At 35.9% G+C, this 18,065-nt stretch overlaps 1 protein-coding gene across 1 annotated transcript; it reads right to left on the bottom strand.

Annotated features, from left to right (window-relative positions):
• Positions 1–287: 287 nt before the first annotated feature.
• Positions 288–2,583, bottom strand: LOC100790021 (uncharacterized). The gene is made up of 2 exons (XM_003537121.5): positions 2,336–2,583; positions 288–1,983 (listed from the first exon to the last, which is right to left on the bottom strand). Exon 2 carries the CDS (start codon positions 1,940–1,942, stop codon positions 413–415), a length of 1,530 nt encoding a protein of 509 aa, XP_003537169.1. The 5' UTR covers positions 1,943–1,983; positions 2,336–2,583; the 3' UTR covers positions 288–412.
• Positions 2,584–18,065: the final 15,482 nt, after the last annotated feature.

Genomic DNA, 18,065 nt, shown 5'->3' with positions numbered 1-18,065 from the left:
CCTACCAAGTCCTAAAGAAGAAGAGGATCAATCGAATATTGGTGGCAGCTAGTTTTGTGTGACAAAATGTATCTGATATCAGAGGACAAGATAACAAAGGAGCAGAATATTTAAAAGGAACAACCTCAGGCAAAAAATCTAAAACATACTAGTACAGGCAATGTCGGATTTTAATAAATAATAATTTCATATAAATGGTTTAGAGCTTAAGATTGAAGAATGGATGCTAGAAGATAGAAGAAAGATTAAGGACCCAAAAAACCAGAGCAAATTAGTGCAAAAAATTGTTAACACAATGCATTTGTATTATAGAAAACACAGTATGGTACAAAGTCACTAAAACAAATGATTAACCGACCATGCTGGCAATCATACCCATATATTTTTCAAAAGTGCCTAACTAATGTCTATCTCAATTCAACATGAGTTCATTCCCCACATTAGGCCGAAGGCAAACACAAACTTCATGCTCTTCTGCTCCTGGAAGAAGTTTTGGCACCATTATCTCAAGCACAGATCCTGGCCCATCGTAGTACGCTTCTATATTGGCATCTTCAGGAATTCGAGTTGAAAGTGGGATTTCACGAACAAACTCACCAGGAGGGCAGTGCTCTGACGATGGCTCTGAAAGCTTGAATGTCCTATCGTTTCTTTTAATAAATGGCTTGCAAGATATGCTCACACAAGAAACCTTTATGATACCATGAGTAACAGTGTTCCTCCATGAAACTTTCACACTAGGAAGATCCACGAATGGCAGACTGATAATGATCAAGAAACCTTGTTCGTCCTCATAAACAGTTTTTGCAGCTGTAAATGGTCCACAAACATTCTTCATCACCCCTCTGAAGTCATTCAACCAGTGTGATTCACTTGGGTGCATTACCAAATCTGGACTCCGATCAGATGGAGGATTAATAGCCAAACAACATTCTTCATCTTTCCCATAAAGAAAAAAGTCCTTCCTTTTCTTGCTGCTAATAGAAGACAGGACAGTCCCATTACCATTACTGAGGCTAGGCAGATGAGTTGATAAATTCAACACAGATCCATTAAGCAGCTTCTTTGGGTGTGGATTCAGAGTGCTCTTGATCAGGGGAAGTGGTCTCTCGAGCTCAAATTCTCTGTTGGGAAGATTCCTCCATGAACTGAAGTCACTTGCTTCAGGTGGGATTGTGAAGTTCAAATCTCGTCCAGTGAGTTCAATCCACTTTCTCCGCTCATCCTTATCAAGACTCATAAGATTGGGCGATGGAACAACCTCGATGCCATGCACACATTGAGGATTTGAAAGTCCCCTGTAATGCTTCCGTTGCATCCGGTGGGATCGAACAAAACCCCGGAGGGCACTAAACGGAAATGGGCGCTCCCCTTGGCGGGAATGCCCATTCATGTAACTCCTCAGTTGCATCTTACCCAAAGCATTGTCCGGCTTCTCCTTGAAAACCCACATGTACATGTTTTCCATGTCATGTTGAACCAAGAAAACATCAAGCTTGATATCGGATTTATCAAACCCCAAAACACCATTGCTGTCCCTAACAACCTTGGCCTTAGACTTCTCAACCAACGCTGGCTTAAAGTAGAATCTGAAGAAAAACCAAGCACCCCAAATGCTATCAAGACGCTTGGCGCATTTCCTTCCAACTTTTGGGAGTTGGACGAAACTCTGGGTGTCAAGTCCTTGAGTACCACCAAGACCAACATCCAACACGGTATCAGAAGGGTCTTGATTCCATGGCTGTGGAGGCGGACTGCGCTCCGCGGAGAGGGGCAAATTGATATCAGGTGGACATGAGAGTGTGACTTTGCCATTCATATGCAGATCCAGATCCTGATGAGAAGAAGGAGGAGCACTTGAATCCATGGACAAGAGTGTTGATGGGTGATGATGATGATGATTCTCCATCGGCAAACAACACGTGAGAAGTGAACCACCCATTGGATTGAACTACCTCATCAGCTTGATGATGAGTTTTGCTTCTGGTCGGTTCAATTCAAATGTTGCCATCCCAAAAACAATTGAACAAAACAACAACCTTATAAACACCCTCATCATTCTTATCATATCAATCCCCACAACAATATCAAACCCTCCATACTTAAAAAATAAAAAATCCTAATTTATGAATAAGATAACAGAATCCTCACACACCCACCAAAAAAAAAAAAAATAAACCATACTCTAATAACACACCAGTAATAATGAAAATCCTATCCTATACTATGGCTTTCAATTTCGAAATTGAAATCACACATCTTTTACACAAATATTAATCTTTAATTTATTGAAATAAACCCGAAAAGAAAATTGAAGGAGATCTTCAAGGAGTACCTCTGGGAAGCAGCAATGGCTAAGATGGTGGTGCTCTTCTCCATGGTGTCATCCATACCATTGAATTGTACTCTAGACTTTTCTTTTTCTCAATAAAAGAAAAAAAAAACTATGTATTGGTGAGGCGGTGAGTATGAAAAGGAAACTAAGAGAGAAATGAAAGAAGCAGAAGCGTGATGAAGCGTCTCACTACAGCGGTCCGTAGGTTAAAACTAAAGCCTGCATTGATAGTGAACCGAACCTGCCTTCCTTTGTCCATCACTAGTACTAGAAAAAGACTATTTTTTTATAAGAAAAAAGGCTTAAATAGTTTTTGTTCATGTAATATACATTTTTTTTTATTTTCATTCTTATAAAATTACTTTTTAGAACGACCTTTGTAATTTTTTTTAGTCTTTGTAATATGTTTCTTCTTTCATTTTATTCCTATAATATATGTTTTATTATGTATATATATTTTCATTTTGAATTACTCTATTTTAAAAAATATTAGATAAAAAAACAAATGATATATATATTACAAGAAAAAAAAAAGAATGTATATCTTACAGGTAATATAAAAAAAACCAAAACTAAAAAGGAATTTTATAAGGACTATTTTAAAACAATATTTTATAAGGACCAAAAATAAATAAAAAATTATTACTGGGACAAAAAAATACTTATGTCTTTTAGTCAATTATATATTGGAAAAATAGAACAAAAATAGGGAAAAAATGTCCTAAAGCATAATAATGAATACAAAGGCCGAGTAAGGGGGGATCCCTTTCCACTATTATACATTCAAAGGAATATTATGACCCATATTATCTGAAAAAGTCTTCATGATGATTGGCCTCCTTATAGGTGTGGAGAATGGACGCTCACAAATCTAAAAGATGGACTACGGACTTTGGTGAGGAGTAATTGAAGGTGCACAAAGAAGGCAAAACTCTTTCTAACATTAACCACAAGTAATGAGTCTAGTTTGAAGATCACGATATAAGGATAAACCTCTAGTCATTATAATCCCAAGATTTTTTTAAATCAGCTCATATATTAATAGACGAAAAAAGGTACCAGAAGTACCGGAACAAAGTTCAAACGCATTGAAAATCTATTACACCAAAGTCAGCGGTAACTCAATATTTAATAGAATGTCCATAAATATCTCATAATCAATGTATGGCTGCCAACAAAAGATAAGTGATCTATTTCTATTCATTACATCATAGCATTAGCCATTAAATCTATAAACTAAAACTAGCAATAATGATAGCAACGAAGCACAGGATAACAACATAAGAGGGTTATCAGGAAACTAGTCCATTATCAAAATTTTGTCTGAAGGGCACAATAAACTCTTGCTGACTAGACAATAGGATAATGCATATTATAATTCTGTTGTAAGAATTGGTTAGGGACACGAAACCAATTATGTTATTTCCATTTTGAGTTTGTTACGGATAGCTGGCCAATTAGTGAATTTTCAACTGATGTTATCCTTTCCTTTGTTATAAATGTCATACTGGAAATAAAATCAACAAGAAAGAATTTACCAGTAGCTTTGTAGTATTTAGTAGATAATCTAGATTATAACAAATTTGGTCCGACCTGTCATACTGCTACCATGCCCAAGCACACAACGCGCCAAACTTCCCTTGAACGTTTGGAAGATGTCGTGAACAAGCTCACCCAACACCAAGCCACATTAGCTCAAAACCATCAGACACTTACCCAAACCAATGCCGACCTCAACTTCAAACTAGATTCAATTCTTGACCACCTCACCGCCCTCACAGCCACACCACCCTCACCCAAACCACCCCCATCCCTGCCACCCATAACCAACCCTCGACCACACATGAAGCTCGATTTGCCGCACTTCAATGGCCAAGATCCCCTCAGGTGGATCTTCAAAATTCAGCAGTTCTTCGATTACCAGGGTGTCTTTGATGTTGAACGCCTCATCGTAGCATCTTTCTACATGGAAGGCCCCGCTCTTTATTGGTATCAATGGATGTCAAGGAACGATTTCCTGACATCGTGGCACGCCATGCTTCTGGCTTTGGAATCTCGCTTTGCTTTGTCGTACTACGAAGATCCTTATGGCGCACTCTTTAAACTCCAACAACGCAACATCGTCAATGAATACTTGTCGGAGTTTGAGCGCCTCACAAATTGTGTCGTCAGCCTTGCTCCTCCACTCTTGTTGAGCTGTTTCATCTCAAGTTTGTCACCTGACCTCCAACGCGAGGTGCAAGCATTGCAGTTAATGTGTTTATCGCAAGCCATGGCCCTGGCTAAGCTCCAAGAAGACAAACTCTGCGATCGCCGCCGCAGCTATCGTACCACCCACCACAGCCCAGTTCAGAACCACTCTCACCACACCACCACCCAAACTCACCCTCCGCAAACATCCTTCATAAACCACCCACCCAAACTCCTAGTACGCCGCCTATCCCCAGAGGAGATTGCTCTCAAACACAACAAAGGCCTCTGCTATTATTGTGATGAGAAGTGGTCATTGGGACATCGTTGCCATCCCCGTATCCACCTTCTCATCACAAAGGAGGAAGTCGAGTTGCCTACGTCACCAGGCCCACCTGAATCCCCACGGCTTTCGAGGGATTCTTCTCCCCCTTTACTTGCGGTGGATAACCCCCCTCACTTGAGCCTGAATGTGATGTCTGGGATGCCCGCCCCTGAAACTTTCCATGTCTACGGCACTGTTCACCATCACCGCCTCACCATCCTTGTCGATGGTGGTAGTACGCACAATTTCATGCAACTGAGGGTAGCCAAATTTCTCGGCCTTCCATCCACTCCAATTACCCTTCTTCCGGTAATGGTTGGCAATGGTGGTGTCATCTAGTGTACCCTTCGCTATCCTCAGGTCTCCATTCACATTCAAGGCCACAGGTTCACTACAAACCTTTTCGGGTTAGACTTAAGTGGCGCTGATATTGTCCTTGGGGTCCAATGACTGAGGGATTTGGGCCCAGACACTATTGACTACACCTCCCTTTTGCATGTCTTTCACCCACCTGGGCCTTCTAATTCATTTGGTAGCAGATATTCCCGTCACCCCACCATCAGCCTCAGCCCACCAGCTCAAACTCATGATACGCACTCAGGCCGTTTCGGCCTTATTCCACTTAGGCCCTGCACCATCCTCATCACCCTCAACACTCCTTACTTCCCCCACCCTCCTTTCCGATAACCACCCCTTCCCCCAGACCTTTCCACCCTTCTTAACAAATTCCATCACCTTTTTTGCGACCCATCACAACTCCTTCCTGCCCGACCCATCTCTCACTATATACACCTTTCACCAGCCTCTAAACCAATCATTGTTAAACCTTACCGATACCCCATAGCCAGAAGACCGAACTCGAAAAACAGGTCCAATCCATGCTTGATTTGAGTCTCATCAGGCTAAGCCATAGTCCATTCTCTTCCCCGATGCTCCTCGTCAAGAAAAATGATGGTAACTAGAGTTGTTGCATCGATTATCACGCCCTCAATGCTATTACCATTAAACACAAATTTTCTATGCCCACCATTGATGAGTTCCTCGATGAGCTGGGCGCAGCTTCATGTTTTTTGAAACTGGATTTGTGTCAGGGGTTTCATCAAATTCGTATGGCGGAAGAGGACATTCACAATACAGCTTTTTGCACCCACACCGAACACTATGAATATTGTGTCATGCCTTTTGGGCTCTGCAATGCCTCGGTGACGTTTCAGGCAACCATGAACAAATTGTTTAAGCCCTTCCTCCGCAAGTTCGTTGCAATGTTTTTTAATGACACATTGGTTTATAGCGCTTCCTGGGCTGATCATTTCCACCATCTGGAAGTCGTATTTATGGTGCTTACCAAGGATTTGTTCTACTTGTATGCTTCCAAATGCGTCTTTGACAAAGCCAAACTACAATACTTAGGCCACATTGTCTCGGCAGATGGCGTAGCCCTGGACCCTTCCAAGATTTCTGCTATGCTGGATTGGCCTACTCCAGCCACTACCATTGACCTTCGCGGCTTTCTTGGCTTGATAGGATTCTACCGCCGTTTCATACGCGGTTATGCTCTCTTAGCAGTTTCGTTAACTGCTCTGCTCCGCAAGGATAACTTTGCCTGGAACGATGATGCTCAGTGCGCCTTCAATAATCTAAAGCAGGTCATGACGATGGCACCAGTGCTTACCCCGCTAGATTTCACTATCCTATTATGTTTGGAAATAGATGCTTTCAGAGTAGCAATGGGGGCAGTCCTTTCCCAGCGAGCTCACCCAATTGCGTTTTTCAGCAAAAAAAATTGTCCAAAGCTACAACGCTCCTCTACATATGTTCGAGAACTTCATGCTATCACTGTGGTAGTCCGTCAATGGCGGCACTATCTTCTCGGTCATCCTTTCACCATCATCACAAACCATCAGAGTCTGAAGGAGTTGATAAACCAGGTGATCCAGACTCCGGAACAACAACATTACCTCGCCAAACTTTTGGGATATAAATATACTATCCAATACTGCTCCAGCTCCGGCAATGTAGCGATAGACGCACTTTCGCGAATTGCTTCCCCAACCCAATGCTTGATTCTTTCAATTCCCCATATCGATTTCCTGTCCGATATCAAACATTAAGTTTCTCAATCATCAACATATCACGAATTGCAGAAGAAGATTCACCAGAATCCCGCGGCTAATCCTAATTATTCCCTCTCTGCATACTGGATTTGCTATCGCGACAAGCTTTGGCTTCCGTTCGACAACCCCTTTATCCCCATGCTCTTGGAGGAATTCCACTCCACACCACTGGGTGGTCACATGGGCAAAGCCAAGACCCTGCGCTGGCTTTGGGAAAATTTCTTCTGGGACAATATACGTCGTGATGTCTACCGCCTGGTCTCTGAGAACCGTGTGTGTCAACAGATGAAGCATGAATGCCGCAAGCCAGCCGGCCTACTCCAACCCCTTCCAATTCCTTCAGGACTGTGGGAGGATTTGTCTCTGGATTTTACCATGTTGTCGTTGTCCCATGGGTTCACCACCATCTTGGTATTCATCGACCAATACTCTAAGGGCACCCACCTTGGAGCTCTACCACCCAGATACTCTGCACACAAGGTCGCCGGACTTTTCATCGACATAATCTGCAAGTTGCATAGGTTTCCCCACAATCTAGTCTCCGATAAGGACCCGATTTTTCTCAGTTCATTTTGGCGCGAGCTGTTTCGCCTCAGTGGCACCAAACTCCAGTATAGCACTACGTACCATCCTAAGTCTGATGGGCAAATTGAGGTCCTTAACCGGACTCTCGAGCAATATCTCTGCTCGTTTATCCATGATCGCCCTGCTCTATGGTTCTTATTCCTTTCTTTGGCCGAATAGAGCTACAACACTTTGATTCACTCCGGCATGGGTTTATCTTCTTACGAGATTACTTATGGTAAACCTCCACCTGCATTGCCACAATATATCTCCGGAACTTCCCATATCGAGGTTGTTGATTCCATAATAGCCACCAGACAAGCTTTGCACTCCAAACTGCAACAACACTTGTTGAAAGCCCAAACAGCTATGAAGCTTTACGCCGACCACCACCGTCGGGATGTGCAGTTTCAGGTAGGGGATTGGGTCTATGTGCGTCTCATGCCATATCGACAACTGTCAGTTCGCCCGCATTATTCCAAACTCGCCAAACGGTTCTATAGGCCTTATCGAGTCACAGAGAAAATTGGATTGGTGGTATACCACCTCCAGCTGCCAGAGGAATCTAAGATTCACCCTATCTTCCATGTGTACCTCTTAAAAATCCACCACGGACCCCCTCCGATCACGGACGACCCCCTGCCACCAGCACAGGTCGACAACCATCCCGTTGTCGAACCTCTTTCATTCCTCGACTGGAAATGGAACTCCAGTGCCAACCCACCCTCGCGGATGGTGTTGGTACAGTGGCACGGCCTTGCTCCGGAGAATACGTCATGGGAGGATTGAGACTCTCTTCGTTCTGCATACAACCTCGAGGACAAGGTTGACTTTGCAGGGGTAGGTGTTGATAGCAACGAAGCACAGGATAACAACAGGCCCAAGAGGGTCATCAGGAAACCAGCCCACTATCGGGATTTTGTCTGAAGGGCACAATGAACTCTTACTGACTAGACAATAGGATAATGCAAATTATAATTCTGTTGTAAGATTTGGTTAGGGACAGGAAACCAATTATGTTATTTCCATTTTGAGTTTGTTACGGACAGCTGGCCAATTAGTGGATTTCCAGCTGATGTTATTCTTTCCTTTGCTATAAATATCACACTGGAAATAAAATCAGCAAGAAAGAATTTACCAGTAGCTTTGTAGTGTTTAGTAGATGATCCAGATTATAACAAATAACTACACTTTCAACACACAATAAGAGTAGATTTTACACTTTTATATATATATATATATATATATATATATATATATATATATATATATATATATATATATATATATATATATATATATATATATATATATATTGTGTGTGTGTAGAGCAAAGTGTGTTTTTCCTCTATATCTCATAAAATACATTATGTCTTGACCAACAAAAAACCTCTCTTGACCAGCAAAAGACTATCCATATTAAATGCTTTCAAGCCATAACGAGTGTGTCAAATTAATTATGAGATAGATCAAGGCATGCATTCGTGTTTGATTGCCATGAGATGAAACTTGTTGAAAAACCTAGAACTTTAGACTTCAACCAAGTCCATGAAGTGAACTTAATATTGTCTAAAAGATTTTTCTTCGGGATTAACATTCTCAAACACGACTTTGTTTTTCGCTTTTCAAATACAAAAAAGTACTGAACATCAAATGATCCTCAAAATATCGTCATCAACCAGAGATGTAGCCAAATCGTGGAATTGCCAAAAGTGACCATCGATACTACCATGTGTGGTAGTACGTATTATTTCACCTATCCATTCATGACAATGAGACCATATTTTTTTTATGCAAAATGACAATTAAAGGACAGGTGTGTTACCCCTTTAATAGATGAGTGAAAGAAATAACAAAGAGTATTTGTGTTCTCTATGATATTCCTTGAGCAAAGATTGTTCAAAGTGGTAGACGGTTCCTAAAAGCATGCTAAACCAAGAAATTCACCTAGTTGGGTAGTTTGATCTTTCATAGTACCTTAAACAAAGGTGAAACTTGTTATTCCTCCACCGAGTCTACCAGGGACGCATAAGTGAATTTTGTTGTGTATATTCCTAAACGTTCCAATTGCCACCACCATGAATCCTCCAAGATTTGAGACCCTTGCATAGAAGAGAAATACTTAAAAAAAAGGTTTGCTTGATTTTCCCTCTTTCACTCAAAGAGTTCTCGCCTCTATGTGAGTTCCCAACTTCAAGTATTTCCCCTCAATGAGTCCATCTCACTAATAAAACTTTCCTTTTTTTTTTTAAACTAAGAATACCCTAGGGAAATAGTTTTCTAGAGTTTGTCCATCTAACCAAGGATCTTTCCAAAATCTACTTTTTTCACCATTAACCACCTTCCAAGTCACACCTTCATCAAACCATTTGTTATCACTTAATCCTCTACAAGTTTTCTTTATGTTTTTCCACCATGTTGATTCCCATGGATGCTCATTATTGTCCAAGATTCCACAGTGATCATTATATTTTGCTTTCAATAGTTCACTCCACAAACCATGCTTATGATGAAAAATATTCCACCGCCACTTGCCAAGTAATGATTTATTAAAAACTTGCAAGTCCTTCACACCCAAGCCACCATCCTCTTTTTTTAGCATATGTCTTTCCAACTTACCCATGCAACTTTGTTATTTTTCTTCATATCCACCCCACAAGAATCTTCATTGAATGCTCACTAGAGTCTTCCAAACCTTATTCAGTATTTTAAAGAATGATAGGAAAAGTAATGGTATTGATGTGAGGACTGAGTTGATCAAGCAAATTCTACCACCAAAGGAGATGTGTTTGTGCTTCGGCAAAGATAACTTCTTTGAGAGTTTATCCACCATAGGTTGCTAAGTAGACGTGCACTTATGATTCACCCTAATCGGTAGTCTAAGATAGGTGAATGGCAAGGACATGGGTTTGCAATTAAGAATGTTAGCAAAGTGGTCAACAATTCTATCTTCAACCCTAATATCACCAAAATTACTTTTGTGGAAGTTCACCTTTAAACCTGATACAAGTTCAAATAATCTTAAAATTGTTTTAATGGTGAAGAAATTTCTTTGATCTACCTCTCCAAAAAATATTGTATCATTCGCATATTGAAGCAATGACACTACACAATTTCCATTTCCTACCTTGTAACCTTTGTAGTACCCTTTTTGCTGATGTTTCCCTCATGAGACCAGTCAAGCCCTCGGCAACCACCAAGAAGAGAAATGGTACTAGAAGGTCACCTTGGCTTAAGGCTTTAGAGCATTGAAACTCTTGTGTTGGGCTTCCATTGAATAAAATTGATGACCATAGTGAAAACAAGCAACCCTTTATTCAGTCAATCCATTTTTCATGGAAACTCATCCTTTGTTGCATGTAAATAAAACATTTCCATGATACCAAATCATAGGCCTTTTCAAAATCCACCTTAAAAAAATGCATTGTTTTTTCCTCCTCTTGGCCTCATCTACAATCTCATTTGCAATCATTACACTTTGTAAGAGTTCCCTATCACCTATGAAAGCATTTTGGCATCCATCTATCAACTTCCCTAGGACAATACTCATTCTATTTGCTATGATTTTTTTATACAATTTTATAAAGACAACCCACTAGAGATATAGGACAATATTGGCCTATATCTAGTGGATTATCACATTTTGCAATCAAAGCAATGAATGACCTATTTGTACCTCTAGGAAGAAAGTCGAACTTGTGAAACTCTTTGAAAAAATTAATTACCTCCTCCTTTATCACCTCCCAAAAAATCTTAATGAGAAGGAGTGAATAACCATCTGGCCCTGGAGATTTAGAACTTTCACAATCCTAAATCACTTTTTTTATTTCTTCCACCTCAAAGTCTTGTATGAGCATTGCATTGTCCTCATTGGAAAATGAAAGAAATTCCACTCCATTCAATTTAGGTCTTCCATAAATTTGTTCTTGAAAGCACCCCTCAAAATACTTTTTTACTTCGGCCTTCACTCTACATGGTTCTTGAACCCACTCCTCATTCATTTTAATATCATTGAGACCATTCTTTCTCCTTCTCAAATTGATGGTGGAGTGTAAAAGTTTTGAGTTGCAATCTCCTTCTTTAGCCCATGTAATTCTTGATTTTTGAATTAGCAAAGACTCACTCAATTTCGCTAATCTTCAAAATTCACCTTGAAGATGTATTTTTCTTGTCTTTTCTTCCTCACTCAAACTTCTCTCTTCCTCCAACAAATCAAGACTATTCATCTCCAATTAATCATCCTCTTGTTTTTTCTTTAAATTTCCAAATTCCTCTTAATTCCACATCTTCGAAGCTTGTTTAGTGATTTTGGCTTTTCCTTCAAGACATATGCACTTTGTCCCTCCACTTGAGAGTTTTGCCATGTTTCTTTGACCACCTCATGAAAAAATGGATCTTGGAACCAACAATTGACCATTCTAAACAGTTTGGGACCCCAATCGTAGTTGTTATTTTTAACCAAGATAGGACAATGATATGAAACGTCTCTATTTAGAACCTCTTGTATTGATCCTTGTCGAACATCTGGCCACCCCCTCGTGCAAATGACTCTATCAATCCGACTTATAGCTCCCCCATTTGGATGATACCAAGTGAATTTGCGGCCGATCATAGGCACATTTAAGGCATCCAAGTTTTTAATAAAGGCATTGAATTCCTCTATTTCCTTGTTTGCACTATTTCCACCACCATTGTTTAAAGAACCCATTTTTTCATTCCTCTTTCTCACACCGTTAAAATCTCTCATAATACACCACCTAGATACGTTTGATGAATTTTTGTAGTCTAGGAGTTCCTTCCAAAGTCTTCACAAGGTGAGTAGACGTTACCAATGTGATCACCTCATTGTTGTTTCTCCAATTGCCTTCAATTGCTAGGAATCCATTGCTTTTATACATTTTTGACATGCTAAAGATTGCATTGCCCCAACAACAAAGGAGACCTCCAACTGTATTATTTGCAGGTATAGCTTCCCAAATCCCAAGACACATCATAGTCACCCCATAATCTCTTACAAAACTCTAAGTCAATGAAGTCCTTTTTTGTCTCCTGTAGAGTGATAAATTAGATATCATATTTTCTGATGCATCTTCTAATAGTCTTGACCTTTATCCTCCCCCAAGTCCTCTAGTATTGAATGATAGCATCTTCATAAAAACTTGTTGTGTTTCCCAGCTTTGTTGTTGCAGTCAAGGTTGTGTACCTTGCTTTCATCTCTTTTCTCTAAGAGAATAAGGTTGTCAATAACTACCCTTTTACTGTCATAATCCGAGAAAGTGCCCAAAGTTTTGTCCAGGTAACATTGCAAGAAACATTGAAACAAAAACCTTATAAGAATTAACCATTTGAATTTTGACCTTGTAAGGAGCTTGTCCTTGTCTCATAAAATAACTATAAATGTTAATTTTAAGGGAGTTGGGAAAGGGTTGCCATGAAATGTTAACTTCTCTTTTGCTAGCTTCAATGTAGATAAAGAGAAGTTAGACGTTATTATCAGTAAGAAGTTGTGATTGACTAGTAACTAAACCCCAAATTGCTTGATTTTGATTAGTCTTGTTGTCAATAACTAGCAAATTTTTGTCGTACCAAAAGGCTCAAACTATAACTCTAAATAAGGTTGATTAGTCATGGAGAGATAAGCTGCCATATGTTCAGAAAAGGTTTCATAAGAGGCAATAAAAAAGTCCAAGGTTGGAGAAATAACTTTATTTGTCAAGTTTAATAACCTAAGACCAAAGTTGTGGCACCATCTTACAATCTTTCAGAAGCAAACATGACATTTTTTTTTTGTAGTCATGGCAATAGGCCAAAGATTGTCAAATGTCATACCCCTTCTTTGTTAAGTGCGTGGCAGACTATTGAAAAGTCTTTTAAAGCATAAGGTGCTAAGCGTTTTAAAAAGTCGTATAACTATAATTTACTAAAATTGATCGAGCTTGGTGACTGTTTTCACTAGTTGAATGCTAAGTCGATAAGTTTTTTTTTTTATCAATTCATTTGCGTAAACAATCCAAAGCATGTAATAGGATCAAGCATGGTTCAAGTTTATGGTCAAATTGGTTAAATCGTCTAGTCTAGTAGGATTTTTATTACATAGCACAATACAATATCTCGATTTCGATAAGATTTTCTACTAAAACTTACACTACAAATTATACACATTTTTTTTAATCTTGGTTCAAAATTTTATTTAATCTTTTGCAATATCAAAATCGATAGTATGTGTTAAAAATTAGTATAAAAAATGTTGAGAATTACAAAGAGAAAAATGATCTTTAAGAGGCTTTTTTTTTCTATATTTGTTTCTATATTGTAAATTATAATATGCTAATGTTGAGACTCTCACTCTTCTTACTTTTTCCTGTTATTGTTCTCTTTATTTTCATTTAGATGTTTATTTCACACTTTGTTTTTGACAGAATGTCTATTTCACATTTAACTATCGTTATCTTTAATTACTGTTCAATTAAAAAAATTAAGTTAAAACTAAAGATATTAAACTAGAGTTAAAAATAATATTAGAAGAGAAAAGAAGTTAACAAAAAATCTCTAGAAAATATTGTCGTTGAAGAAAAACAACTAAAAATTAAAAAATGATAGCTAAAAAAATTATTGTTCAGAATAGTTATTCTAATTTTTATATAAAGGAAATTAAATTAGTTTAAGTCAGATTATATTGAATTTTAAAAATAAATTAAATTAATTAGATAATAAAAATAAAATCAAAATTATTAAATAATATTTTTTTTCCTCAACGTACATCTATGTAATCCACGAGGCGAACACCCTAGAAGTAGCAGAGGAAAAAGGGAAAGGAAAAAAAAGGAAATCCAATGACAAAACTAAACCAAATTGAAAAGGGTAAAATAGACCCGTTGAATTGTCTCTTTCCGTTTGTACAAATTTTATGCCAGTAGCGGAGAGAGTTTTGAAGTGGCTCCCATTCTTAAACAAATGAGTTTTTTTTAAGACAAATAAATGAGTTTCTAAATAATAAAACTAAAGAGTTTAAATTTTATGTATGGTTACTATAAATTTTTTATACTACTAATTAATCTGAAATTATAGTAGATATAATTTATTTTCTCTTAATACATATAGTTTATGAGTGAAAAAAAATCTTTCACTCTCATTATATTTTTTTATCATAAAAATCAATAAATTTATTATATTACTTGACAATTCATTAATTAGATGACATTGTAATTCTTTTATATTATTAGTACATTAATTTTTTTCATTCAAAATATGCATTTAAACTGTAAGTTAAAAATGGTATTATAACCTCCCTCATAATAAATATACAATACTTTATCAAGTTTTTAAATACATGATCATTTAACTAATTATTAGATAATTTGAACACATTTATCTAAAAAAAGATAATTTGAATACATAATAAAGTTTGTTTTGATTTGGATTGAATTAGTTTTAGACAAAATAAAATCATAATCTAATCTAATGATAAAAAAAATGATTTTCAGTTTTTTCCGATGATTAGTACTAGTAACATGTTTGAGTGACCATGCCAACTCCAAGCCATCTAAACGTGCTTTCGAGACAAAAAGTAACAAAAAAGGTGTCTTATTTGAATGTATGTTCATGCTCTGCAAACGTTCACCCAAATAAGCACTATTTGTTTGGTTCAGTTAAAATAATTTGTATTCAATCGGATAAGGTGGATCATTAACGCTCTTATATTAACTGGTCTATCCATTAGGATCGGTTTGAATTTGGATAATATGTACCAAGTTATGTATATATTTTAATATCAAAGCAATTAACCGGTCACCGACTATGCACATCGCATACCAATTATTCGTAATCGTGGCTCGCTCACGCTGTATTGCTGGTGCAGTGACGCTGCACATGGCACAACCACACACCCATTTTTAACCCACGTGTGATTTCTGTATGTTAAAAGCCATCTCTATGTATATTTCTATCATTTTTTTTGTACATTCATCACTTAACGAATTTCTACTTGAATCACATATATTAAAATCAAACAAAAAACTATTTTAGGTAATAAAAAAAATAAAATCAAAATCTACACTAAAATATCTCTTGTTAAAAGAAAGGTTGTAATAACAAAATAGAATAATGAAAAATAAGTATCAATGATAATAGTAGTTTTGAAAAAAATTATAAATTTAAGACATTTATTATTATCAACTTCTTTGTTCATCCTTAAATGTAAGAATTTTTAAAATAATTTACACTCTTTAACAAAATTAATTAATATAAGAGTTTAATGTCTATGCACTTAATAATATTAAATTTGTTAGTATTTTGTCAAAATTATCTTCAAAATTATTGACACCCATAATCTTTTTTTTTTAATTGCATTAAGAATAATCTCTCTCTTTCTAGTTAATTACCTTCCTGCTTAATAAATTGATTAATGTGTGTTAGTCTTCTTATCAAATCATTATAAGATAGATAAAATATTTATCTTTTTAGTACATAAAATTTATTTTAAACTAATTAAATATATTTGGATAAAAAAAATTATTAATGTAAAAGATAACTTGAAAATAGTCTTATAAAAAAGATAAATAAGATTAAAAAAATGAGTCTTATATTTAAAGACCGAACGAGTAATTTAACTATTCTTTTTAATCTTAATAGCAATTAAATCTTATAAATTAGATTGCGAGGAGTATTTGAATTAAATCAATTAATAGATTTAAATAATTTATAGTAAATTAATTAAGTAACTTAGTTTCTTAATTAATTTAATAAATTAAATTCAAATAATATAAAATTGTATATTAGTTTTTTTAGTTCAAGGATATTTATGTCCTTTCAAAAATTAATTACACTTCTCTTTTTTCTATTTGTCAAATCTTAGACGCAAATTCTTTTAATTTATTTATTTATTTATTTTGTTTTCAGTTTTAGTATTATTAGTTTATTACCAATATTTTGGAAATAGTTTTTTTTCATTTACTTTTAAACTTTCTTTTTTTGATTAAACTTATTGAATCAAAGACTAATTATGTTTCATTTGTGGTGAATGATTATTGTTAGTCCAAAGAAATTTTACACATAAAAATTTAACACTAGTTATCTTATTAAATAGATCGTTGTCTTAACTCTCTTAAACATTCATGAAATGTATTTTTTTTTTTTTGGTGGCTGAGATGAAATGAAATCCAAATATTTGACTATAAATTATATAATATAATTAAAATAGTGATAAGATTTTACATTGTAGTAGTTTGTTTGGCTTCCGGCCGCCCACTTTGGTAGATTTGATTTATAAATAGTTAAATAAGATTTGACATTTAGTGCATTATTTCTTTCGACCTTAATTCTTCTTCATTCAGAAAGCCCTACCAAGCGGGGTAAGTGGGTAGCTGAATGGTTTGCTGGTCCCTTGGTGTTCCTTCGTGTGTGTGTGATAGAGAGAGAGAGTGAGAGGAAAGGGACGCCAAGAAACAAACAAAAATAGAAAGGTAAATGAAAATATTAAAAAAAAAATAGAAAGGTAAATGAAAATATTATAAAAAAATAGAAAGAAAGTTTAGTACCTGAACTTTTTAGAAACTTTTAATTAGATCTCTTAAATTAAATATATATATATATAATTGAGTTTTTGATCTTGTAAAATTTTCGTGATTGAATCCTTAGAATTAGTTTACAGTGGTTTGAAATTGTCACATATTAAAATTATATTTAAAGATAAATATTAAAAAAATTATGGTTAAGAATATCAAATGTTTAGATACAAATAAAAGGACTTAAATATGTTTGAGATTTTTAATATATATTAATTTTTGTTTTGAGTTCATGATAAAAAAATTATTTTTCTAAATTCATGATATATTAAAAGTTTTATTTTGAATTCATATCATTAGTTAAGTGATAACAAAAGTTATTAAAATGATGTTATATCATTACTTAACTGGCAACAGAGATTTAAAATAAACCTCTTCATATATTAAGTCGAAAACTCAAAATAAAAATTAAGTATATGACCTAAAGTTATTTAAACCAAAATAAAATGATAATAGTTTGAAATAATTGAGATATATAAGTTTCATAAAATGATTATGTTTTTTTGTACACAGTAACCACCACGAGGGTCAAACTTAAGTTCTTATACATGTCTATTTTAACTTAAAGTTATGTTATTTCGAACCAATAAAATTATTAACATAAATTAATTTCCTTAAAATATTTGTTCTCAAACTTTACGTACACGTAGTTGTATAATAGAGATTTATTAATTAACTATATAAAGTAATAGTGAAAAAAGAACTAGTTATAAATTCGTCACAAAGTAGTTAACTATATAAAGTAATAGTAAAAGGAATATTTAATATGAAATTTACCACCACCGCCACCCCCTTTCCAAAAAAATAAAGGTTAACTGAACCACTGATTATCTATCTGTTCATCAGAGGATGATAATAGCCTTCCCTTCCTAACGCGTAAATGCGAAAAGTATTCAATGACAAAATAAAGGGAAAAAATAAATAAAAGAAAAGTTCATAGAAAAGGACATCCACTGACCAAAAAGGAGAGGGGG

The sequence above is a fragment of the Glycine max genome, chromosome 10 (assembly GCF_000004515.6).
Source record: "Glycine max cultivar Williams 82 chromosome 10, Glycine_max_v4.0, whole genome shotgun sequence".
In the NCBI taxonomy this organism is placed as follows: domain Eukaryota; kingdom Viridiplantae; phylum Streptophyta; class Magnoliopsida; order Fabales; family Fabaceae; genus Glycine; species Glycine max.
The sequence above is the reverse complement of the archived record's forward strand: the minus strand, read 5'-3'. Positions and strand labels throughout refer to the sequence as shown.